Here is a 25,772-nt window from a genome sequence, read left to right on the forward strand (position 1 = left end):
TTGAACGGTTGAACCCAACCCGACCCGATTTAGAAACACGGGTGAGGCAGGTTGGGTTAGGGTTGTGAGATTTAGATGTGGGTTGGGTAAGGGTTGATCTTTCTCAACCTGAGGCACGGGTCAGGTTAGGGTTGAGGTGTTACCACCTCAGGTGAGACTAGGGTTGGCTCTTGGCCTCCAACCCTGTCCGAGTTGAACCCCCACACACGATGGGAAAAGAAATCCTTAGATAAATTGTTCTTAGGATAATCTGATGGGACATAAATACGGCGCGACTCCCAAATCTCGCCATGTGTCGTCCATGCACCAATGGAGCTTAATCATCATGAAGAAAGGTGCTGATGAACGGCAAGACCATATGGTTACGCCATGTGTCGTCCATCCTATTTTGATTCCACCCTTTGGTTAAAAAAAACTAGGGGTGCAACTCGTGGCCGGTTGGGTAAGGTAAAGGCCAATCCTAGCTTAACCCAAGGTGTGGCATTACCTCAACCCTAGACTGAGGTCGAGGAGGGCTTTCCCATAAATGCGCTTTGCTGAAATGAACCAATAGGAGGGCCCTTGTAGCTGATTTTCGGAAGGGCGCCTTCATTTTATCATTACTCATAAAAGAAACCATGAACCTAAGATTTTGAAAATCACGATAGGATTAGGGGGAAAGGTTCAGGTCGAGTGCCCAAGTTCTCAACCCTAATCCAACCCGAAATTAAATTGGGTTGGAATCCAACCCTAACCCAAACCAACCTGAAGGAAATGCCAACCCATCCAAGATGAAATCGTGTTCAACCCATTGGGTTCGGGTTGAGCTCAACCCAAGATGCACCCGTAGTTCAAACATTTTATGTGTTGGATCCTAGAATTTCAATCTGGAGTTGACAATTTTGAAAACTGAGCCGCAAAATCGAGTGGAAAGAGTGAGGAGCCCAATTTTACCTTCTGCAAAATTGAGCCACAAAAATGGCTTTATGCAAAATTGCCTAGCAAATCCAAGGATATTGAAATATAAGTACTTACAGATAAAATCATGCATGAAAAGGTTCTATTTATCAAGGCAGATGGCTAGTCAATGTGTTCTATGTTGTTGCGAAGAAGAGGCACAGGACCATCTTGTCCATTGTCCAGTATCATCTCGACTTTGGATGAGGATAATCAATAGCTTTGGTGTTAGCAAACATTCCCAAAGTCTATCAAGACCATAATCTTTGAATGGAGCCTTAGACACTTTGGAGAGGTTGGTAGGCCATGAGAAAATTGGTCCCCTATGCGTTGATCTGGCACCTTGGAAGGAAAGAAATAACAATATTTTCAAAGATCAAAGACAACTAGGGAGGGAAGTTTAGCTTTTGACATTAAAGCTAATATCATTGTGTGGAGCAGCATTGGTAAGGAGGCACCAAGCCAAGTAGATGGATCAAATTAAACTTTGATGGAAGTTCAAAAGGAAGCTCGGGACAAGTGAGCATTGTTGGTGTATTCAGGGATTCAAGTGCAACTATCTTCCTGTCATACCCTGGAGCAATAGGGTATTGTTGTTAAATTGCGCAGAAGCATGAGCATTATTGTGGGGATTCTGGTGGTTCACAAATCATGGGAATTGGTCAAATAATTATTGAAGGTGCCAAGGAATGCTAGAATGAAGGGCGCTGTTTTTTTTTTCTTTTTGCAAGGGCGCCCAAGGTGACTCGTCAAACGCAATATCATGGGCTAGCAACAGTGCATTGGGTCCTTGGGTGTTTGCATATATCCCTTCAAACATTAGAGATCTAGTTGCAACTATCGCCCCAAAATTTCAGCATAAGCATCGTACATCGAATGAAGAGGCTGATAAGCTTGCAAAAGAAGGTGCAGAAAGAGAAGCAACCATCATGTTCCAGGCACATAGGTCAGTAGAGAGGAGCAACTGGAGGGTAAGAGCTTTGTGACTGCATTGCTTTTGGGCTAGGGGAAGATCATCTCCAAATCACTCATGGCCTTATGGGTCGTGTAGATCATGTAGTCCAAGGATGATGCAATGGCTGTTACAACTGAAGGACGCATCCCATACCCGAAATGTAAAACAACTTTGAAGAAAAGCCATAACACAGTTCATGTAAGTACATCATAAAACGGTAGAATTCTGTAAATATTATCATGGAACCCCTTCAAGGAATACAGTAGTGTCTTCTTACAGAGAGGGCATGTGATCCTTACTATACAATAGGCCCAAGTCTCTCTCACATTCTTCCATCTCCATCAGTTTTGACAGCACCCCCACATTCAAAATCTGATCCCTCTGTAGTCTTCCCCAAACAGTAACACCAAAACAGTTCATTACATGCATAGATTAACATTACATCAAGCATCAGACCAATCAACACATGCACACATGTAGAACTGAATATCTACTTATCTTTCCTCCCTGCCTTCAAATATGAAAAGATCTTTGCCTTTTGTTGTAGTAAAAACCAATAATCAAAGTTCTTAATTTGTTTGTCACCATGATTAGACAGATGCAGAGCTAATTCTGTTGCCGGGTTCTTGAGAAAATGTGCCAGTAGCCCGCTGGGAAGGCAATGATGGTTGGGGACTGCGCTTCACACCGTCTTCAAAGGTGTATGGTTGAGACGCCAAATACTCGAGTGCAACAACAACATCACCAATAAGGGGGCGAAAATTGGGCTGCTCTTGAAGGCACATTGCCGTGATGGCAATTGCATGATAGAAACATCGGACTGGGTATCGGCCTTGCAATAATGGATCAGCTATGTGTATGAACTTTCTCCGATCCCTGAAAAAAGGACGAGACTGAAACAGAGACATATGCTACAAGTTAACATGTAGTTCGGAACTTTGGATGGCTCATGTTTTGGACTGTAATAGAATAGATAAACGCTCTTGTGGATTGTTTTTAACTTAAAAGCGTGTTTCCAGGACCACAATTTTTTTTACGAATCTTGGATATTATCTTACAAAGGTCCTTCCCTTCCAGTCTAATTGCTACTTGGAAAAATCTAGTTTAAATGATGACCTTGGAAGAATCCGGCAAGTGTGAAGGTATCAAACAACAAAACAGAAACTCAACTCAACCCAACTCAAAAACTAGTTGGGGTCGGCTAAATGAATCCTTCGGAAAATTTTCATGAAGAAGGTGAAAGAATCTACTTGGCTCAAAAATTAGTTGAGTTCGTCTACATGGATCATTTTTTTTTCCATTCTCTCCTATCCAAGGTCATGTTCTCTGTTATGTTCCTAGCCAAAACAACACAACAGAAACTGATAAAATAAATTTTTAAAACAACATGAACTGATTAGAAATTCAAAATTCCAAAGATAATGTGATTTCCAGGAATTTCCAATAACATGGGTTCTTATTTTTTTTTAAATTAATAACATGGGTTCTTATGAAAACTGCTAGCACAACCCACGAAGATCAATACAAACTTAAAATTTACTAGAAAGTTGTCATTAAGAATATTAGAGAATGTTTACAGATGACTGCAAATATCAGCACATCAAACAAAGAAATAGGCAGCACACATTTGGAAGCACACAAGAAAACACAAAATAGACCTTGTATGATGCACTTCAAATTTCATAAACAACCATATTCATCAGGATCAAGCATTTTGCAGTAGAAGTTCAGACATAAGGCTTGCAAAATTAAGATCATATGGTTCCAGCCGGATGCTCTAGTTGGCAGGTAAGTGTAGAACACAAGAAAGCCAAAGTTTATTTCCCAGATCATATGGAGATTTCTTAAGAATAAGAAAAGGGAAATGATATCAGCACAACCATTCTTTAATTATTGCACAAACGCAGCTTGTCTTTTCCTTTTTAATTGTTTTGTAAGAGCTTTTTGGGAATTGTAGTAACCCTCGACAGCTCTTAAATAATAAATGACAAGATGGATTAGTGCAACTATAAAAACATGGTTGTGCTAATATCATTTCCATAAAAAAATTATGCAAAGTGCAAAAAGTTTCAAAACCAACAAGACTATCAAAGCAGCAGTAACCTACCCAAGTGACTAGATTCTGCTCTCCTACTCGCCTGGAACTATCGATTGCCTTCCTTCCTGTGATCAGCTCCAACAGAACCACACCAAAGCTATATACATCAGACTTGAGGGTCAGCTTACCACTCATGGCGTATTCCGGGGCACAATAGCCATATGTTCCCATCACCCTTGTTGAAACATGAGTTTTATCACCAACTGGGGCGAGTTTAGCAAGTCCAAAATCAGAAAGCTTAGGGTTGAAATCATTGTCCAACAATATATTTGCAGATTTCAAGTCCCGATAAATAACAGGTGGATTCGCTTTGACATGCAAATACTCAAGTCCTCGAGCAGCACCAATAGCAATCTTTATCCGCGTGTTCCATCCAAGTGGCTCTCTGTCAGGTTGTAAATCTGAACGAAGAAAACTACAAGTGACACTTCAGTGATGAGACATTTTATACATTTATCCCTAACTCTTTTATAAGGAAACTTTCATCAATCATTGGTCATAGAAAAGAACAAAGAATGTTTCAATAGCGACTACAAATAAAAATAGAAATATATAATACAACATCTACAAATAAAAAATCACAATCCATAGGTGCATACATCTATACAAGTCTGCAAATAGTGAACTACACATAATGCCAAGGACAAGCTACAAGACTACAAGGCCAAACACCTCAATTTCTCGTTAAAGAATGATGCAAATGACTAATCATGAGGGAATAACAAGAACCCATTTAAAGATTGAAAGAATTGGAAGAGGATTACTCTATATGCCATTTCAGTTATGTTGTCTTTTGATTGTTGACTGAGAAATTTCTAAATTTCTTTCATTACGAGTGATCTAAAGTTTTGAGCAGAAAAAAATAATTTCAAACTGTGCAAAGTGCATGTACAACTCAACCGGCACCTCCTAGGCTTCCAAAGTCCAAGCAACAAACTTAAAGAGTGCCAATGACAACTTAACCATCCACAGGTAGCACACAAATCCTCCCTTGACGGCTTCTAGGAAATATGAGATCTCAAGGAGCATGGGGGGGAACAGGAATATATGTGCTGTAGGGTGTCATAAGGAGGCAAAGCGATATGAGAAGGCGCTGTCTGAGCAAAGGAGAAAGATAGGGGATTGGAGGTGTGTGCGATGCAGATATGTTATGTCAACTTCAAGAGGGCAGCCATTTGGAGATGTGGTAAGGAAATAGTGCTAAGTGCAGAAATAGATTGCAGCCCTATCGTTTAGCAAGCTCTATAGGTTGAACTGAGTGAGTTGCATCTGAATCATATAATTGAAATGAGCAGGGTCATGGGCTGGTCCTTAAGGGAAGTGAGATTTGAGAATACAAGAACTTAAAAGACCTCCAGATGCAAAATCCTCTGGGGAAAGTGAGATTTGAGAATACAAGAAGGATTATTAAGGAAATGTTCTCCTTCAAACATCCGTAAAGTACGATGGACCCTCTTCAAGCAAAACCTAGAGGCAGGGGAAGAGGCAGAAGTGGTGGGAGTAATATTCATGGGGGGTGTTCTAGCTACTTATTACATCATGAAGGTCATTAGCTGGAATGTCAGAGGTTTGGGCACTCTAGAGAAGAAGGCCCATGTAACCTAGTTGTTGATTAAATATAAGTTGGATATCCTGTGTATTCAGGAAACTAAGAGGGATTGTATGTGTAGGTGGACCTTAAGGGAGATTGGTTGCAAGGCAAGCTGGGATTTTGCCGCTCTAGATGCTCAGGGAAAGCAGGAGGGATTCTGCTCATGTGGGATAGTGCCATATTCGGGTTGATTGATTAGTTTAAGGGATGATTTTCGGTAACAGTGGTCGTCACAAGGGTATCAGATAACTCTTTGTGGACTTTCAAGGCTGTTTGTGGTCCAATATTGATGGGCCGGTAGAGCGTCTTTTTGGGAAGAGATAGATGGGATGAGTATCAGGTGGTCACATCCTTGGTGTATTGGAGGGGATTTTAATGTTACCAAATATGTTGATGAGAGAGCGGGCAGTAGCAGGAGCACGGCAAGCATGGTTGGGTTCTCGGACTTTATTAACAGATAGGAGCTCATTGATCTTCCTTTGAGTGTGGTCCAGTTTACTTGGTCAATAAATGCCAGCAAGAGCAGGGTATAACGATTCCTCTTATGTTCTCAATGGATATCTCTCCTCCCTGACTCATGTTAGAGTCCCTTACCGCATACCTTATCCGATCATTTTCCAATTTTGTTGGACCCTAGATTGGAATCGTGGTGCCATGCTCCATTCCACTTTGAACTAGCCTGGTTCGAAGTGTCTAAAATGAAAGATCGGTTGTGCAATTGATGGATGCAAAGGATTACTTCTGGTACAGTAACACGGTGATTGACCCGAAATTACAGTATGTGAAAGTCAAGTTAAATGACAACCCACGCAGCAGGGTGGAAAGGAGAGCTTGGTTGCTTGCTAAGATCCAAGAGATTAAAAAGGAGAGAATTGGTTTCTGCGGGTAGGGAGGAAGTGGAGGAGATGGGACCTCTCAAGGAGGAGTTCAAGAGTCTTGTGTTGCAAGAAGAAATATCCTGGAGGCTGAGATTGCCAGTGCAAGAAGAGGAAACCAGATTAGTGCCTTGATGGTTGATGATAGGCAAAGTGAGGAGATCACAAAAGAAATTGTGGATTTTTAATTTTTTACAAAGCTTTATACTCTTCAAACGAAGCAGGGCACCCAAGACTGGATCGAGTCAAATTTGCCCCAATTGATGAGTTAGACCATGATTATCTGGAAAGACCTTGTGAAGGAGGAGACCAGAGTTGAGCTCTTCGCCCTTAGTAGGGATCAAGCCCCGGAGCCGGAGCCAGCTAGTTTCTGCTTGGCTTTCTTTTAGTATTGCTGGGAGGTGGTGAAGTGCGACATCATTAAGTTCTTTTTTTTGGGGGAAAAGCTAAGTTTGATTAGGGATATCATGAACATTGCTTGTAATAGGCTAGTCTATATAAAGCCCCCCCATAACATGTCATTTCGAGTTTTTGATGATTTAAAAATTAATAGACATCCTCTTTTGAGAGAAAGTTAGCTCCTCTTGTATCTCATCTCCTTTCTTGTGAAATTGGACTAGCAAGCTAGTGATTCTAGCCGTCTTCCATTTCTCTCATCTCTTTTCTATTTCTTGTTGAATGCAAGAATTTCATACTCCAATCTTCCGCACTTGATCAAGCCCTTGCGTCCCCATACTCGTGGTAAGGGTCGAGCTTCAAATTTCCTACAAATTACTAAAAAAGAAGACAAAGACAAAGACGAAGAAGATTGAATCTAGGTTCAATTCGAAGGACGGAGATCGCTTTTGCCAGTCATGCTTGGCATCACCCACTAATCTGCATTCTTAAATCTTTTTAAGTGAAGTGGATCCTACCCAATCAAAGGTGATTTAGATTCAACTTTGACGATTCTTCTAAGAGCAACTGGGGATGTTAAGGAAATGGTCATGTTCGTTCTGTCTTTTGCTGTTCATTGGGGCACCATATTAGCTTGCTGAATTAGTGATCTCTCTGCTCCTGCACCATATTAAGGGTCCATCCATGTAAACAACATTGTACCATAAGACAAGTAAATGATCACACATGACTGCAAGGTGCATCATCAACAGTCCTAGCATTGGAAGGTAATCCACATCTACAGGGATGCCAATGGTGTAACAGATTTTTTGGCGTCAATGGTTGCAGCTTCTTCTTGTAGACTAGAACAGACATATCCAAACCCGCAACTTTGTCCTCCCTCTTTTTCCCTGAGACTTTCACTAAGCATCCAATATATAATTGATTGATTCCATCTTTTTTATGCGAGGCTTTACTCACCAAAAACCAAAACAACAATATACTTAGATTTCTTAATAAGGCACACCTATTTAATTGAAGTCATACTACAGTTTGAATTCCAATAATGTGGCAGGATAAAAAGCTATGGGTCTCCATAAATAGCATGTAGGGTACCACTCCCACTAAAGTAACAGAAAAGGAATTATCATACTGGTCATTGCCCCTGCTTCACGTTGACTCATATTCTGAATTGCAACTTTGAGTAGAAATTGTAAGTAATTGAACCAGTGGAAAAAGAAACTGACAAGAAAATCATCACATATATTGTACTCATAAGCATGGTTTTAAATTTCAACCGAAATCTGAAATTTTTTGATTTCGGTCAACCCTGAAACCAAAATCGTAAATACCCGAAATGTTACTTTATTCCAGCCGAAATTTCGAAATTTCGGTGAGGACCTAAACGCATTCCGAAACTGAAATTTGAAACCATGCTCATAAGACAGTAGTAACATATTCCATCATGCCTTCCAGCTCTTGATCAAAACAAGATTAATAAACGAAAAATAATCTACAAGTAATCAACAATCAAGCAAAGGAAGAACAAAAACAAGGATACGCCAATGAAAATGAGAATCAAGACTCAGAAAGAAACAGATGAGTTAGAAATTTTGTAAAATGAAAATGGAAGCAGAAACTAATTTTCTAGATGAAGGATGTACCAAACAAATGATTTTCCAAGCTGCCCATGGGCATGTACTCATAAACCAAGAGCCGTTGATCTCCATCGGCACAGTATCCGATCAAGTTGACAAGATTAGAATGGTGTAAAAGACTTAACATGAGAACCTCCACAATAAACTCCTGATTTCCTTGAAGACCATCCCGATTGAGTTGTTTGATTGCTACAATCTGCTTGTAAGAAACAATTGTTAGAACATAATTCTATATAATCAATCAAACATGGAAGGAAAGAATCCAACAATATCAACTCCTGATTTCAATGAAACCCATAAATTATGCCATCACAAAATTAAAAAAAGAAGCACCATTCCAAGAATTCCTCAAATTTTTACATCTTCTATGAAAGGAGATTCGTTTTTTTTTTTTTTTTTTTGAAAAGCAACAAATATTTTATTGTATGTAAGGAGGTTATTATTTCTTCGTAGCATGAAATTGGGAGACAGTTTTCTTCTCCACAAACACTGATCAAAAGAATAAGGGCCCCTTTTGATGCACCCAACATTGAAACTTATTTGCAAACAAGATAGAGTTTAATCTTACACTAAAATGGGAATTTAAGGCCTCTTTTGAAGCCAAGAAGTTCATCATTCCTAAAGCAAGGGCAACCATTATTTTTCAAAAAATCATATTTAACTTCAAACCCATTTCCATATAAGATTATATGCAAACGAGATTCTATTCAATATCATATTCACATATAAGATTCTATCAAAAAACCATTTGAATATTAGATTATTTGTAAATTATTTTTGCGAGCCATCCAATCCCTAAATTCCCTAACACTAGCAAACAATTCCAAGTACATTTCAACAACTCAATAAAATACACAACAAAAATATCTTCTTTTTTGTAAAAAAATTTATAACAAAAAAATCTTGCCTGGCCTGTTTCCAAGCGCCCTTTATAAACCCTTCCAAAACCGCCTTCCCCAATCATATCCGCAGCCTTAAAATTTCTCGTGGCGGTCGCAAGCTCACGAAACGTAAAGCTACAAGCAGCACTGGATTTTTTAACATCACTGGTCTTCCCGTTACTCTCAAAAGATGGCTTTCCCCTTCCACTTTCTGCAAATGCAACCAAATTTCAACAAAAAAATAACCAAAATGCATAAAAAAGCTAGAGAATCATCAAACGAAAGAGAGATATAAGGATTACGCGAAGAGGAAGCCAAACTAAAACGAGGTTTAGGTCGAATTTCTTCCTTGAGGCGAGAAGACTTGCAAAAGAAACAACTCATTTCCAGAATGAGAGAAGAAACCCTAACCCTAATACCCCATAACTACACTACAAACCCATTTCTGCTTCACAAAACCCTAACCCAGATTGCATTTTCATCTCTCACTCAACCATAAGCCCTATTTCACCGCAAAAAATGACCCAAATCAAATTCTTGCTAAAATTGACTAAAATGACAGAATTTGAATGTTCTAACCGAAAAAGCCCTAAATTGTAAAAACCCTAGTCTAACTGGAGAGCTATTCGGAGAGAAAAACGGAGAATGGTTCACCCCATAACAAAAAATAAATTAAAAATAAAGAGGGTGGGTGGAAAAAACCCAAATTCTCGACATTCAAGGAAAATTCCCTCTTTTTTTTCTTTTTTTTTTCTGATCCCCACTTTTCTACAAATATATAAGCATACCTGGCAAAACATACAAAACCATTGAAACCCACTTCCGATATCAGTGGGTGTAAAAGAAGGGAAAAAAAAAGGCCCAAGAAAGTGACCCTTCTTCCGTACATTTTTTTCTCCCCTTTGTTCTTCGTGGGTCTCTCACTGCAATGACTGTTTGCCACTCTCTCTCTCTCTCTCTCTCTCTCTCTCTTTTAAATGGCATTTATTCTTCATCCTCTGGAAGGGAGTTGGTAACCACACTCCCTTGTTTCAATAATGGCACTCCTTTTTATTACCAATTGAGATGGATGGTTTTTGTAGGGGTGCAACTTTGGTCGGGCTCGACCTTGTTCAACCCGATTTTGGCTCAAGTTGGGTTGGCATTTTCTCAGGTTGGGTTAGGGTTGATGCAATGACGCTTTGGTAACTCAACCCGACCCAAACCTGACTTCCGTTCTCTAGTTTTATCTTGATTTTCTTTGGGTTGTTGTGTTTTTCTGTTTGGTCCAAGGTGAACTTGAGTCAACCCGACCTGATTTCGGGTTAGATAGGTTGGGTTAGGGTTGATGAGATTTAGAGGCAGGTTGGGTTAGGGTTGACCATGGTCAACCTGAAGCTTAGGTTAGGTTAGGGTTGAGGGAATTCTATCTCAGGTTGGGTTAGGGTTGGCCTCAACCCGACCCAACCCGTTGCACCACTAGGTTTTGGAGAACAAAAAATGAACTTGTAGGCAACTGATATTGGAACTACAATGTTTTAATAATTGCACAAATTTGGCTTGTCTTTTATCTTTTTATTAGCTATGATAGCTTTTTAGGAACTTTAATAACCTTTTACAGCAGTTTAAATTATAAAAGACAACATGTGTTAGTGCAATTATCAAAACAGGGTAGTGCCACTATCAGCAGCCATTACTATAGCGTCCCATAATGTTTGGTAATAGGTGCCACGTGAGATGGCCCGCCATATTCATAGAGCCGATCACTGTACACGTGGCAGTAGATCCATGCCCAAATGGGTCTAATTTCCAAAATGAAGTCTCATTCACAAGATTGAGGTATGTGAAAATCAACGGCTCCGATGAGAGTATAATTTTGATGCGGAATGGAGATTTTATTCACAAGATTCCAGTGTACAAAAATTAACTCAGGTCCAATTTGGGCCGGGTCTAGGGCTGGCAATTTCACCCGAAAAAGAGGGGATCCGCCCGCCCCGCCCCGCCCTGTTTGGGGCGGGGATTCTCCGATTTGATAGGGGAAGGGGAAGGGGAATTTAAAAATTCCCCGGTGCGGGGAGGGGAAGGGAAGGGGAATGGGATGTAGTTGTCCCCTCCCCTCCCCGCTCGCCCCGTTAATCAATGCCATTTTTTTGTATATTTTTAAGTGTTTTTTTTTAGGAAAACTACTAGAAACTCTGTGGATCGGCTACAAGATTTCCCCAAACATAAACTTAGCTTGTCTTTTCCTTTTAATTAGCTTCTGAGAGCATTTTGGGAACTATAATAACCTTTTGACAGATATTGAAATAATAAAGACAAGCTGAGTATATGCCATTATCAAAAAATCGTAGTGCCAACATCGGTGGCGAAAATAAAATAATAAAATAATAAATTGCATTTTTATTTTGGTTAGGGACTTAGGGTTTCCTTAATTCCTTCCCATGAAAGAAACATTGCTCAGGTTAGGGACACAGTTCACTTTTTGCATTTTGGTGATTCCCAAGCCTTTGAACATTGCTCAGGCATCTATTTGGGTTTATAACGCCTGTTGGTGCGACTGCTGCGAGGGCACTCAAGAGTCAACTCAGTACTTTAAGGGATTTTGCTATATTGAAATATATCTCCTTCGTCTACAAGTATGTTAGATTGTAACATTTTTATATATTGAAATTGCATCAAGTTGATTAGGGACACCCATAATCAGTGTATCAATGACTAAAGAGGGGGTGATGTTGGAGTGGGGCGGGGCGGGGATTTTGTCCCCGAAGGATGCGGGGAGGGGAAGGGGATTAGATATTCCCCGCGGGGAGGGGAAGGGGATTCCCCACCATCCCCGCAGAGGGGAGGGGAAGGGGAGGGGGGAAATTCCCCGCAAAGGGGAAGGGGTAGGGGACCCAACATCCGGCCCCGACCCGCCCCGTTGCCAGCCCTAGCCGGGTCAGGTGGAGCTTTTGCTAAAAAATGAATTGAAATCAACCTGAACCCGGCCCCATTTTACGGTAAAAAGCTCAACCAAAAGTCCCAAAGATGGTCCTAAGTAGCGCCCATCCTTTAATTAAAGACATCTTAAAGGACATTTTTTATCATGTTTGATCAAGTGACTAGTGCCATGATTGTTTCCTTTATTTTTTCAAAAGATTTGCTCTTTTATAAAGAAATCCTTTAGTAAGATGGCCCATTAAAAAAAGTGTTTAATAAAGTGAAGAGTGCCATTACCAATTGGATGAGAGTGGATATCATTTTCCTTTAGTACTTACCACACCCTCTTGCATTTGGTCCCTTTCCCACCTCTCATATATGAAGGATTTCCTTCATTGAATAATAATAGATAATGTAAGAATTGTATGTGAAGCTTCATTAGAGCCCTTTACATGATTTCAGTTTGATTCCAAAATCCTTCATCCATTTCTCTCATATTTGTGATTAGTTGAATAAATCTGTTGATTGTTGCATATTTCTTTTTAATTGTCTATTTGGAAGCCATTAATCAAATAATTCACACTGTTTGATGGGAGTTGCTACGAAATTTCGTGGAAAGGCATTTCACAGGTGACCCAACCTGATGAAGAGTCTAAGTAACATTAATGCAGGATTTAAACTTTCATTCACTCCTCTTCTTGTGTTAAAGCATCTTGTAATATCACTCTCCTTTCATTTAGAACATCATCAGTTCTCACACCTCATTGTAAGTTCTATAAACTAAATAAAAAGAAAGGGTGGAAGATACCAAAACAGTAAGTTTTGAAAATATTATTCCTACAAAATGAGTTTCCTCACATCTGGCTAGTTTTTTTCTCCAGATTAAAATTTTCGCAAAGTAAAAGAAGTTGAAAAAAATTGGGACCTACCTATTACTTAAGCATTCTTAATGGGTCGAAAGGATGTGATCAAAATTTCATTGAATTTGGATTTCAGAGTGTAACTGCAGTATTCATTTTGCAGTAGAAGGTCAAAAATCCTTAAAATCTGACTTCTATATAGTATTTTCATTATTGGCACCAGTGTGGTGTAGTTATTAAATGTAAATGATGTCTTCACCACTTTTATTCTACGCGGAATTATCTTTCATATGACACCGATTTTATAAATTTTCGACATCATTTGCTGTATATTTTACTAGAGCCATAGGAGACACTCATTAGGTCCCACTTCAAATATATACTGAGTCATGGCTGATCATGTTCCAGTCATAATCATCAATCATGCAATATGTAAATATCCCTCTATTTAAGAAGAAAACTGATCAAAACCTCCATAAATCTGATTGTTTAGAGTAAAAGTAGAGGATGCTATTAGACTTAATGATAAAAGACTTGAAATTTTCATTAGAAGCACAAAGCAAAGATCACAAAAGTAAGATTTTTTTTTTCACATTTTAAATGATGGGCTATTCTGGTCACATGTTTTTGTTATTGTAATTATGTCCTAATGATTTATTTAGTGATGTCTGTGCTCCGGATTAGTGTATGTTGTCGTTGTTGTTTAGAGCTTTAGCTCTGTGTCTTCTCCTGAAAACATCCTGTCTGAATCTCTTAGTCTCACTTTGTATCTCCATGAACGGCATTGTCTCGATGCCCTCCTTTTCTATCTCCAACATTCTTTGCCTCTTCATCACCGCCATGACCGCCGCCTTGTTCTCCCTCTCTTGTCTCTCTGCCTCTTCCTGTAAATCCTTCTGTCAAATTTGGGAAGAGCTTGGGAAAATTTTGGGAAATAATGCAAATATTATTCTATTTACAACACTTACATCTAAGATATATTTTTCTAAATAAGACAACAAGAAGCATGGCAGTATGGTTCAGTGCATGTGTTTGTTGGGTTAGGATGTTAATTTAATTTTCAATATAATGTCTTTTTCAATAATTTTGAAATTTTCACTAGATTTACAGATAATACACGAGAAATTTGGGATTTTTTCAATAATTTTTCAATTATTCAGAGAAGTTTGTAATTATGCTTGAACACAAAGAACAAGACATGGTTTCCTTGACATAATTTAGGCTAAATTCTAAAAGTACTTGTCACCACACATATCTGTGAGAAAGGCGTGATTACTCCCTGTCAGAAATACATGAAGGGATGAATATTAAAAAAGAAAATTTTCAAATCTGGAAGGAACCTTATAAGAAAGCAACTTAATCATCCTACCTTCAATCATGGTTATTGGTGAAAGGTATGAGGTGTTAATGGGCTTGGCAAACAAATTTTTTGAAAAGCTAGTAGACCAAGATCTTAGGATCTGAAAAACAAAATGGTCTTTTAGGTGGCACCTCAGGAGAGCCACTAGAAACTTTGACATGGAGTTAATAACAAAAACCAGCAACAGGGCTGAAGCTAGATATGCCTAGAAGATTGGATTGGGACTTTGATGGTGGTTTCGTGGTGAAATTTCCCCTTAGCAAGGGGTTTGAACCTAATATAAAAGCCAGAATGAAGGGCGTTGTGCTTCATAATTCCAAGGGATGGAGTAACAGTGCCCGGCCAAGCCAATCTAGGCGTGGTTATTTTTATAAAAGTGTGCAAAGAGGTCATCCAGTAAATGATCTTATAAGTGGAATGACCAAAGGAAGGTCCACAGAGAGTGAATCTAGACTGAATGGTTACTATCTTTCTGTATCTTAATTTTTCTCTTTGTTTGTGTTCTTTCATTACTGAAAAAGACCTAATAGAAGTCTTCCATAAATGTAGATTCCCGCTAATGCAAAATGTGACTGGTTATATGTAATGAAATTTTCACTATTATATTGAGTCTATAGAGTTTGTTAGTCACTGGTAAAATGATCAGGATAACCTCACTTTCCAAAATTTGTTATAACATGTTTCGTTATCCTGAAAACACTTGACTGTTGAAAGTACAAATTGCAATTACTAGTTTAGGAATAATAAGAGAAGAAGAAAACACCTTCATTTTATCGACAAGAACTTCAATAATAGTAGCCATTACAACATCTTAATAAAGGTGGAATAAAAGTCGTGATGCAGCATTCTCCTTGTGAAAAACATACTAGCTAGACAACGAGGCAGCAAGTTACCAAAACCACCAAAAGTTTATGGTGAAACTAAGGTTGCCAGGGCGGGAATCGAAAGCGGGATTCGATTCGGTATTCGAAAGCGGGAATCGAAGGCTCCTGGGATGTTTGGAAGCGGGAATCGTGGGTTTGCCAGAAAGTCGACGGAGATTCGCCGGAGATTCATCGGGAATCGCCGGGGAATCGCCGGGAGTCGCTGGGGAGTTGGGATTCGCTGGGGATTCACAGGGAATCGCCTGGGAATCTGGGTTTCCATAAATTGGGAATCGAGGTTCCCAAAATTGGGAATCGGGGTTCCCAAAAGTGGGAATCTGGGTTCCGACGGAATCGATTCGGGATTCCCTAGAATCAGGGAATCGAATCGAATCACGATTCCGATTCGCGATTCAAGGAATCGCGAATCCCCACCCTCAGGTACGAATCCTGCTTCCCTGGGTGAAACTAATTGAAGCTACCATGCATTTGATAAATTTTCAAAGAAAAAGAGAGGAAATAACCATTAATATATCCCATTTAGTTCATACAGAAAATTATTCAAAGAGTACTTTGTCATTTTTCAGTAATTCATGCCAGTTTCTATAGTTTCAAGGGTATATATATATATATATATATATATATGTGTGTGTGTGTGTGTGTGTGTGTGTGTGTGTGTGTGTGTGTGTGTGTGTGTGTGTATAAAAGTATGTCCAGAAATGAGATGGGTTCTGACCTTATTCTAAGGATACTCCTGTCACTTTAGAGTGACTTATGTCTATTATGAAACTTTACAGTATCTATCATTATGTGCAGAAGTAGGATGTGTTCTACAGGTTGCACTGAAAGAAAGATCTACCGGTTGATGAAAGAAAAAGCTTAATGTAACTAAAGAAAATAGAAGGAAAGAGAAAACAAAAACAAAGATTTTGGGCCAAATATCAAGATAACAACAAAGAAATGGCCAAACCCCTTATAAAAAAAGAGAGAAAAGAGTACCTGGAGATCATGTATGAGAGTGTCAAGGGATTTGATCTTTCTATGAGGCCAACGAGGAATACCAAATTCTCTGCATTTCCTCTTAAGTACAGTAAGTCCAACCTTTAGATTTCTCGATGCTTCTGTGATTGGAAGGTCAAAGTACTTAGCAAGATCAGATAGAGCAATTCTAGCTATGTGCTCTGAGGCTGCCCTCTTCTTCGTCTTAACCAAATCTGCAATCGTTCATTGAAACTATTAGATAACTGTAAGCAAGAGACAAGAACTCTGCAAAAATATCACCAACTATGCATGAAATGGTGAGGATAATAATTAGCATTATAAATGGAATGTCTTATTTTATTTTATTTTTGAACGGTAGTGAGAATTTATTAGAAAAAAAAAAGGGCCGAAGAGTACAATGCTAGCAAGACATTCCACCTTGACTATGGAATGTCTAAAATATAATCATGGGTTTTGTTTATAATTATAAAGAAAATTGTAAAATAAAGACCTAGATGCTTATGAGTTATGACAGAAATTCAAAGAAATATAGCCTGAAATATATAAAAATAGAAAACCTGTTTATAGCTTTATTAGCTTATTTACAAGTAACAAAGTTCCAGGTTAACTGTTTTCTAGTAAAGAATGGGCATGTCTTTCTCGCAAACAGCATATATTATTGGCTTATTTTTCAAAAAGAAATGAAGTTGACCCATGGCTAGTCAGGCAAAATATTGAAATCTTGGCACTTTTAAGGTTTTAATATTTGAGCATTTACTGACTTGTTGGGTGTTTTAGAAAGTGTAGCATAACTTGGAAAATAGCAGCTTCACAACCATGTAAAAAGAAGAATTGACTTAAAGAAGAGGAGAATAATTAGTGAGAAGGGAAAGAGAAAAGTAGTGGATAAAAAACATAATAGCAAGATTATTTTTGGTGATAGTATGCAAAATGGCTTAGTGATTGCCACTTTTATCAGTATCTTGCAAGTGGTCTCCAACGTAAGGAAACCATCAGTATAGGGATCTTAAGCTGATATGATTATCGTGTCACATAGGTATTTAGTTTGTCAGGGGACGATAATATTTTCATTCTTATAGAAGCAAGGAAAATGGGTGTCTCCATCAGTCAAGTAGCGTATGACAGAAACTAATCCATTTTCAATTTTCAGAGACCACTAGGATCTCACCATTCCTTTAGGAGGGGGGATATAGGTATTCTTGAAATTTTCAAAAGATCGAGTAGAAAAAGATTCCAACCTGGTACCCTTTGGTCGGTTTGTTGACTTCCAAGTGACCCCTGTGCAGCAATAGGATGAGGAAGAGAGTAATGATCTTCATGAAATATAGGCACAGTTCTTGTTGAGTGGTAAGAATTATCTTTCTTCTCTCTGCACATTTCCACGGGAGCAAATTTTGCTACCTCATTGCTTTCTGTTCTGCACCTCAACTGGAAAACTTTTTGAAGATCATTGGCCAAAGTTGGTATTGATTTCAATTTTGGGTTTCTGAAAAATAAAATAAGTTTTTTGCAATATTAATTCAATATGGTGTTATGATAATTGATAATGTTTAAGATACTATTAGTGATTGTACTTTGCCTATGGTGTTATCATAACACTTAGTGACAAATCATAAGCATTACTCCATGAAAAATAACTGAAACAATTTTGCATTCAAAAGTTAAAGATTAATATTTTCACTTAATTTACATGTTGTCCTACTTATACAATAAAATGATGAGAACATAACGATTTTCATGCGTAAAAGCAAGTAAAATTTTAGGATGGAATCCAGAGTGTTGTTGATTTAGAGATGATATCTCCTATAAAGACCGTTTATAGACATCCATACTCAACCTCTACTAATTCCACATAAAAAAGAGTGTATGGAACCTACCAACCTGAATTGATGAGCCATATGGATAAATTACCTTCATTTACTTGGAAGGGTCAACAAAAAAAAACTATAAGAACATCCTACAGATTTTTATTCTTATCCGAGACTTGATGCTTATAATAATGAAGCAAATTGGCTGTAGATTTGAAGTGACTAGGTGATTTATATAATATAAGGGGATGTGATTCCTGTGTAGTGCTCTGTTGGTCATTGCTATAGCTATTGCATACCTTCATATCCTTTTGTTTCTCTTGTTTAATGTAAGTGCTGATAAAGAATAAAAAACTAAAATAATGTCATCTCTGAAATACACACAACTGGTTAATCATCGAGAAACAACTACAAAATAGAGCTGACTCAAATGTGGGCTTAATATCACCAGGTAGCGATGTCTACAATAAAAAAAGAAATCATATGTACTTGTTTCAAAAATATCAGTTTCCCTAAGGTTAACAAAATAGCATGCATCCATATAACGTGATGAACCTTAAAACTTAAAAGTATCAATTGGAGTCGAACCCACATATAGCATCGATGGCAGAAACTAGACGCAAGGATCATGGACATAAACAATGATAAATCTGGATGTCAGGTGGTAGATATGAAGATCTCTATCACTATGTTATACATGCCCAAGATAGCATCACCACATCAACAGACTCCATCCATCTTAATGAAGCGAAGCCTCCTCAAATAAACCAATCCCCAAAATCATGACCATCCAAATGGTGGAGAGAAATCTACATGGCTGCATAAACACTCTAATTATGGATTAAATGCCATCGGGAAAACTAATAATCAGAGACTCTAAGGATTCAATACATATAGTCTACATCTATCCCTAACACCAAACCCAGCTTCTTTTTCACTAACACAATCAAGAACTAGCCTAGTTGCAATTCAGTGGCCATGCATGAAAAACTGAGCTCACACTATATCCATGAGGCAAAAGCTAGATCCAATGAAACCAGGGAAAGAATCTACTCATACATCATGGCAATGAGTAGGCTAAAATGATTAGAAGACTAGCTAGAAGCCATACAAATCATTGCTTCTGATCAGTGTTTTTCTTTTCACTTAGCAAGAATTTATTAAAAAGAAAGCTAAGATAAAACAGAGGTGCAAGAAGTCAGAGGCCTAACAGCTTTCAATCAATGTGCAAAACCACTTACATTGACTTGGAAGTTGGAACATGGCCAAGTCAAATTGGCTCGGCAGGGCTCCTAACACTTATTTGAGACTCCCTAATTCTATATAGTCCATTCGCTAGAAAATCAGCAAGTATTTCATTGTCATAGCAAAGTGAACTCAGTAATGGATTTGAATAATAATAGAATAACGAAATTCGAAGGCATCTAATAACACGACCGAGAATACAATATTCATCTTGATCACCTCATGATGAGAACTGAACAAATCATCTCTCAAACATGAATTCAACTCTGATAGACGAAATGTTTTTACATCCTCTCTTAAACGCTATAATAAAAGTGAAACCATCGCCAACTCAACTCAACTCAACTCAACTCAACAAAGCCTTTGTCCCAAACTAGTTGGGGTCGGCTAAGTGAAACCATCGCCATTCAAAAAAAAAAAAGTTAAATCATCAAGATGATGTTGCAATTTTCCTTGTAATTATTGTGGATTAAAGTCTGATGCAACCACATCTCTTGACACGGAAAGTGTTATTCCAAAAAGCAAGCAGAAAAAGATTCTTAGGAAACTTTACTATTTGAAAGATTATCTTTTATAATTAGCTTACTTTTTTCACAAATAAAACTCTTGTTTAGAAAGTCTAGAATGTCTATTGGAAAACCTATCTTGCTATATGTTAGTGGATTAGTTTTAGAATATTGCTAGGATGAGAATTCTTATTATAAAAGATGTATGAGACATTTTGAGGGAGACATTTTTTTACAAATGAATTGGAATTCTTAAGTTTGAGTTTTGGCTCTAGTTTTCTTCTTCTCTTCTTGCATTACAGTTCTGCAAAACCATAAACTAGTTGGTTGAGGGTATTTTGGCTTCTTCCTTCTCAGCTCCACTAAAGTTTTACTGTTAATTAATCTTCAAAATTAAATCATAGGTACTGAATTTCATGCCAAATTCAAATATTTACTGCACTCCTATGCATGCTTCCTACTGTTTCATAGGTTGTGTTGGGACCCAGGTAGAACTCATCCTTAAAAGCTAGCCGTTAAGGGGAGGGTGCCCAAGCCCTTATAGGCTCATCCACACAACTTAACTTATCCGACGTGGGGTCTTTTTGCTTTTGCGTTGAACCCCCAACAATCTCCGCCTTCACATGGAAGCAACGTGGATAATCTCGCCCCTCCACACGGCGGCAACGTGAGAATCACGAGATCTTCTCCGAGGGAATTTCACTGTCCTCGAAGGTACACCAGGGTTACTGAGATTTTCCTCGAGCGATTATTTCCATCCTTGGGGTTGCCATGCCCCGGCTCTGATACCACTTGTTGAGAAAATCCGCTACCACTTGTTGAGAAAATCCACTGGGCAAATCCAACCCGATCTTACACAAATTAACATCCGATCTTACACAAATTAACAGAAGGATAAAAGTAGATACAAACCACTGATCATCTCTCAAACATGAATTCAACTCTGATTGAAAAAATGTTTTTTCGCATCCTCTTATAAATGCTATAATAGAAGTTAAACCATCTCTATTGAAAAAAAAGAAGAGTTAAACCATCAAGATGATGTTGCGATTTTCCTAATAATCATTCTGTATTAAAGTCTTGCTGTTAATTAATCTTCAAAATTAAATCATAGGTTCTGAATGTCATGCAAAATTCAAATGATCAGTGCAATGCCCTGCATGCTTCCTATTGTTTCATAGGCTGCAACATATTCAATTCATTACAAAAGAAACGAAGACAAAAAAGGGGAAATCATCACTTTCTCATTTAATTGATAAAAAATAGAAAAGGTGAAAATGCAAGAAAAGAAAAAAGCTATACCTCGAAATAGTGAGTATGGAAGGAATTGGGGCTGAAATGGTAGAAACTTCAATGTCAAATGCAAGCATGCAGAGCCATAAACCAATCATCTTCCCTTCAAAGAGCTCTCTATACTTAGGAAATTTAATAAGAGGATGGGCTACCATTTCCACATAAGAACTTGGAGAAAACATAAATTCTCTCTCCACAATTTTTTCCTTTCCATCTTCTAATCGGTAGACATGTATACTCCTGATCAGCTCTGCAGAAAGAAGAGAGAATCAGTTAAGAGTATTAAAAAAAACCCAGAAATGAAAATTTAAAATTTTGAGCAGAAAATTGATTAGAGAAAAAACCCAGATAAGAAAGATTAAAATTTCAAACAGAATGTCAATATGAAAATAAATCCAGATGGGAAAGTGAATATTTCAGCATGCAGAGGAAAAAGAAGAAAATTTTTAGGCTCTGTTTCATATCAACATTTTTTTTTTACTTTGTTACCTTCATTGAGGATGTTTTTGAAGACAGCAAGAGCAGAAAGAAGAGGGGGTTTAGAGGAATCCATGAAGAAAACATGATTCTGCCAAAGGAAGGGAAGAGAAGAAATGGGGGGAAGGTGAGAAGTAGCCCAACAGAGGTTCTTTTTATACACAACTCATATGTATATATAATTCTTTTCTTTTCTTTTGCTTTTTATTATTTGGGTTTCATGAATAAAAGTGGAAAATACCAAAAAACCCACCCACTGAGAAGAAAATTTTCTTTTGTATCATTTGGGTTTCACGATTAAAAGTGAAGGATACCAAACTTAGAGGGAAATCTCTACAATGACCCAGGCTAATTTCTGTCAAAATCATGGGAGAAATATTATATGCATTCCCTTGTTTTAATAATGACACTCCTTTCTTTGTTTACACTTTCTAATTAGGAAATTGCTAGTGTCCATCGCAAAAGGCATTTCGCGGTTGGTCTGTCGCATGTCAGACCAACTACCTCATGAATGGAGACAAAAGCTGTTATCTTATTCATGAGGTAACTGGTCTGACATGAGACAGACCAGCTGTGAAATGCCTTCTGCGATGGACCCTAGCAAATCCCTTCTAATTATTATTTGGGTAAAGGCTATTACAATTCCCCACAGGCTATCAGCAATCCTTACCTGAACAAGGGAGTGCTAATATCACTTCACTAGACTTATCTATTATTTGTCACTACTCAGTTCTTCCAAGCGTAGTTTGGACATTCTCAAAGTTGGTCTCATTCATATAATTTTCATGAACAGGGGATATCCTTGTTTATGCTTTATAAGATAAGGGTATTTTTGGTAACATATCTAATGATTAGAAAGCAGAAGTCGTTTGTGAAATTTTTGTTTTGTATAAAGAATTCCAGGTTTCTGGTTTTGTCAGGTTGCTTCTTTCGCATAAAAGCTGACCGTTGGCCAACTTTGGAGTTTTATGCCAGGAGGAATTGACAAAAATATTCTCATCCTTTATGAAAATAACAAAAATGCCATTATGAAGTAAAAGCATAATGACAAAAATACCACGAGAGTCAAAATATTCCCATATATCAGAGAATTTTTTTAATTAAAAAATTAGAAATTTCTCAATTTTTTGTTTATTTATTAAATTTTATTTTTCTATTTTTTAATATTTTTTTAGCTATTTATTTTATTTTCTACGATAATTTCTTAGTGATATAAAAAAAGGAAAATGTTATCAGCACTGCTGTATTTTGATGAGGGCACTCCTCACTTTATTAAAAGTGCGGTATGGCCCGCACCATAGGATGATCCAAACCGTCCATTAGATGGGCCACAGTCTAAATAGGGTGTGCCCCAAAAATCATTACCATAGATTGATCCTAACCTTCCGATCTCAATGTTAGAGGGTTGATCCTAACCCTCTATAGATCGAAGGATTAGGATCAACCTATGGAAACAAGTTTTGGGACACAACCTATTTAGACTGTGGCCCATCTAATGGACGGTTTGGATCATCCTATGGAGCGGGCCATACCGTACTTTTAATAAAGTGAGTGCCCTCATCAAAATACAGTAGTGCTGATAACATTTCCCTACAACAAATGCAAATAAGGTCTTGAGAATATTGGGCGTAACGATATTTGTCCAGTATAACCAAATGTTAGAGAAGTGAGGACACGAGTTATCCATGAAGAGAAATCTTTCTTGAGAACGATATTTGTCTTATAGCTGCATGTTAAAGAACTGGTTTCTGACTGACTTAGTAATTATGAACCACTATTGCTTTCGTCTTTTACCCAACCTATTCGAGAAATCATCTCTCGTTTTCTGTTTTTCTGAAAACCTAGATTCATAAACCTGACTCTATACAAAGAGGTAGTCCAAACTGAAGGGCATATTTAAATAGGGGTGTCACGTCCGAATCGAAACATTAATGAACGGGATCTAAACATATGAATAGGATCCATGGGCATATTTCAGATCATCAAATCTGTGATAAAAATTTTTTGGGTTATGTATGGCCACGCCACAGATGCCCATTGGATAGTCACGATCCGAAATGGTTTACAAAAATACCCTCCAAATTTTGTTAATGCTAACCGTTCTATGAAGGGTATTTTGGTCAAAACCTCTCTTACCACTTAATGAATCGGATGGGAATGTGATTTCACTCATTTCCGTCGTTTCATTTCATACTTTCACGAAGGAAAAGAGAGAGGGGTTTTGTTCTTTATGCATCATATTCTTTAATAATAGTTATATATTATATTTGTGTATGTAACTTTGATTAGTTTTGTTGTTTACAAGCATTATTATACACATAGATTAAACATAGATAAATTTTTAATTTAGTTGAAGAAAATGCATAGAGACACACTAATAGTGGACTGCCATTCTATCTCTTTTTTTAAAAAAATTTAATTGTTTACTTAGATTGGTGGGACATAATAGGACACTTCGATGGACAGTCTGTAATACCCGGTAAAAATAACAGTTATTATGCATAAAAATTATTCACATGTTACTATTTCCCTCATTTTTTTTCCCTAATCATTTTTATCTTCAAGGTCAAGCATCTTCAAATTCCCACTTCTCTCTGATCGTTGTCATCTTCAAGGTCAAGCATCTTCAATTTCCCACTTCTCAGGTTTGATAAGGCAGGTGATAGCTAGACTCAACTTGTATCTTTTCTCAATGAAAGTGATGTGGATATGATTATATGTTGTTTTGATATTTCTTATCTGTTTTACTGTTTGATTCAAAAAGATGAAATGTTCTTGAAAATGAAACGAAATGTTGGATTTCATATGCACGAAAAGTTTGAAAGAAAATGAGAAAAGAGAGAAATGGGAGAAGTAAATGTGTGACAGTATATCTCTCGTATGACGTGTTTGTACCTCTGAGCCGTTGACTTACCCAAAAGCGGAAGCGGGCCAAGGCCAAAGCAGTCAATACGTGGAGGAGGCTGATCGTTACAGGAAACTTCGGAAATGAAAACTGTTGGAAATTATTGGATTTTAATTGGTTTCTTTTTCCACTATCTGGTTTGATTGTTTCTACCAAAAGTACTGTTAGTATTAATTTTGACTCATTATGTTCTAGACAAAATACTGCATATTTTTATAGAACTGTCTCTTATTATTGATTTCAGCTACTTGTCGAAGCTTCTATATACCTGCTCTCCTAACCCACTTTTTCCACCATGATTTGAAAATTTGGATGTGGGAATATTTGTTAATGAGGAACCTTAGTTATGAAAAGTGTGAAAGCCACTTGAGGAAATACGGAAATAATGAACCTAGTCAATCTCATCATTTGTAAAAAGGTTTTAAATATGTCATACTTGGAATTTTTATAAATTCAGGATGTACTTTAACCTCCCGCTGCGTAATTATATGAATAAATATGTTTTGTTGCCCGTAGCGATCCATGCAGTAAAAATTCGGGTCGTTATAGTTGGTGTTAGAGTTGTATCTCCTCTAGTAGGGTGTGTTGGTCCCACACCAGAAGCGGAGAGAAAAAGTTTTAGGGCTATTTGTGTAGATCCCCACCTTCCCTGTGTAGAGGCGTCTTCTGCGAAAAAATAAAACCAGGATGGATGCAGCCTAGAACCATACAATATCAGAGCCACCAGATTTAGTCTGAGGAACCTTGTTGCACGAGTCTTGGGATGTCTTAGGAAAGGGGTTAGATAGATGAAACATAGACAATAGATCGAGCTTGAAATATATCTAATCCTCCGTGTGTTCGTCTTACATATGCAGAATGTAACCATTGCTTGTTGTTGCGATTAGGGTAGAACCATTTTCTCCTGAGAGTATGGAGAGAGGAATTTCGGGGACGAAATTCTTTTAAGGGGGGTAGAATGTAATACCCGGTAAAAATAACAGTTATTATGTATAAAAACTATTCACATGTTACTATTTCCCTCATTTTTTTTCCTGATCGTTTATATCTTCAAGGTCAAGCATTTTCAAATTCCCACTTCTCTCTGATCGTTGTCATCTTCGAGGTCAAGTATCTGCAAATTCCCACTTCTCCTTGATCGTTGTCATCTTCAAGGTCAAGCATCTTCAATTTTCCACTTCTCAGG

At 37.8% G+C, this 25,772-nt stretch overlaps 2 protein-coding genes across 5 annotated transcripts; both read right to left on the bottom strand.

Annotated features, from left to right (window-relative positions):
* Positions 1–2,076: 2,076 nt before the first annotated feature.
* LOC143886676 (putative serine/threonine-protein kinase PBL21) lies at positions 2,077–10,330 on the bottom strand. Of its 4 annotated transcripts, none has more exons than XM_077390740.1 (5): positions 10,158–10,330; positions 9,396–9,580; positions 8,495–8,684; positions 3,999–4,390; positions 2,077–2,784 (listed from the first exon to the last, which is right to left on the bottom strand). In XM_077390740.1, the coding sequence occupies exons 1-5, from the start codon at positions 10,177–10,179 to the stop codon at positions 2,482–2,484; spliced, it is 1,092 nt and encodes a 363-aa protein (XP_077246855.1). In that variant the 5' UTR covers positions 10,180–10,330; the 3' UTR covers positions 2,077–2,481. The 4 variants fall into 4 exon arrangements, with proteins under 4 accessions (XP_077246855.1, XP_077246856.1, XP_077246854.1 ...); XM_077390741.1 differs by having other exon boundaries at positions 10,257–10,298; XM_077390739.1 differs by lacking the exon at positions 10,158–10,330 and adding an exon at positions 9,672–10,141.
* A 3,320-nt stretch (positions 10,331–13,650) lies between these two features.
* On the bottom strand, positions 13,651–21,833 carry LOC143886275 (protein RKD5-like). The gene is made up of 5 exons (XM_077390208.1): positions 21,694–21,833; positions 21,214–21,454; positions 17,591–17,838; positions 16,350–16,564; positions 13,651–14,011 (listed from the first exon to the last, which is right to left on the bottom strand). Exons 1-5 carry the CDS (start codon positions 21,755–21,757, stop codon positions 13,808–13,810), a joined length of 972 nt encoding a protein of 323 aa, XP_077246323.1. The 5' UTR covers positions 21,758–21,833; the 3' UTR covers positions 13,651–13,807.
* Between the last annotated feature and the right edge of the window lie 3,939 nt (positions 21,834–25,772).

Source organism: Tasmannia lanceolata, unplaced genomic scaffold (genome assembly GCF_043159265.1).
Source record: "Tasmannia lanceolata isolate RefF3 unplaced genomic scaffold, GAP_Taslan_0.1 ptg000011l, whole genome shotgun sequence".
In the NCBI taxonomy this organism is placed as follows: Eukaryota; Viridiplantae; Streptophyta; class Magnoliopsida; order Canellales; family Winteraceae; genus Tasmannia; species Tasmannia lanceolata.

Bases quoted from the DNA above. Each gene is read 5' to 3' on its own strand.
- LOC143886275 (XM_077390208.1), bottom strand. From the start codon at position 21,757: ATGGATTCCTCTAAACCCCCTCTTCTTTCTGCTCTTGCTGTCTTCAAA. The intron at 17,839-21,213 runs GTATAGCTTTTT...TTTATTTTTCAG, and splicing joins TCCATACTCACTATTTCGAG to AAACCCAAAATTGAAATCAA. The intron at 16,565-17,590 runs GTTGGAATCTTT...GAACGATTGCAG, and splicing joins AACCGACCAAAGGGTACCAG to ATTTGGTTAAGACGAAGAAG.
- LOC143886676 (XM_077390739.1), bottom strand. From the start codon at position 9,753: ATGAGTTGTTTCTTTTGCAAGTCTTCTCGCCTCAAGGAAGAAATTCGA. The intron at 9,581-9,671 runs GTAATCCTTATA...TTGCATTTGCAG, and splicing joins TAGTTTGGCTTCCTCTTCGC to AAAGTGGAAGGGGAAAGCCA. The intron at 8,685-9,395 runs GCAAGATTTTTT...TCTTACAAGCAG, and splicing joins GGCGCTTGGAAACAGGCCAG to ATTGTAGCAATCAAACAACT.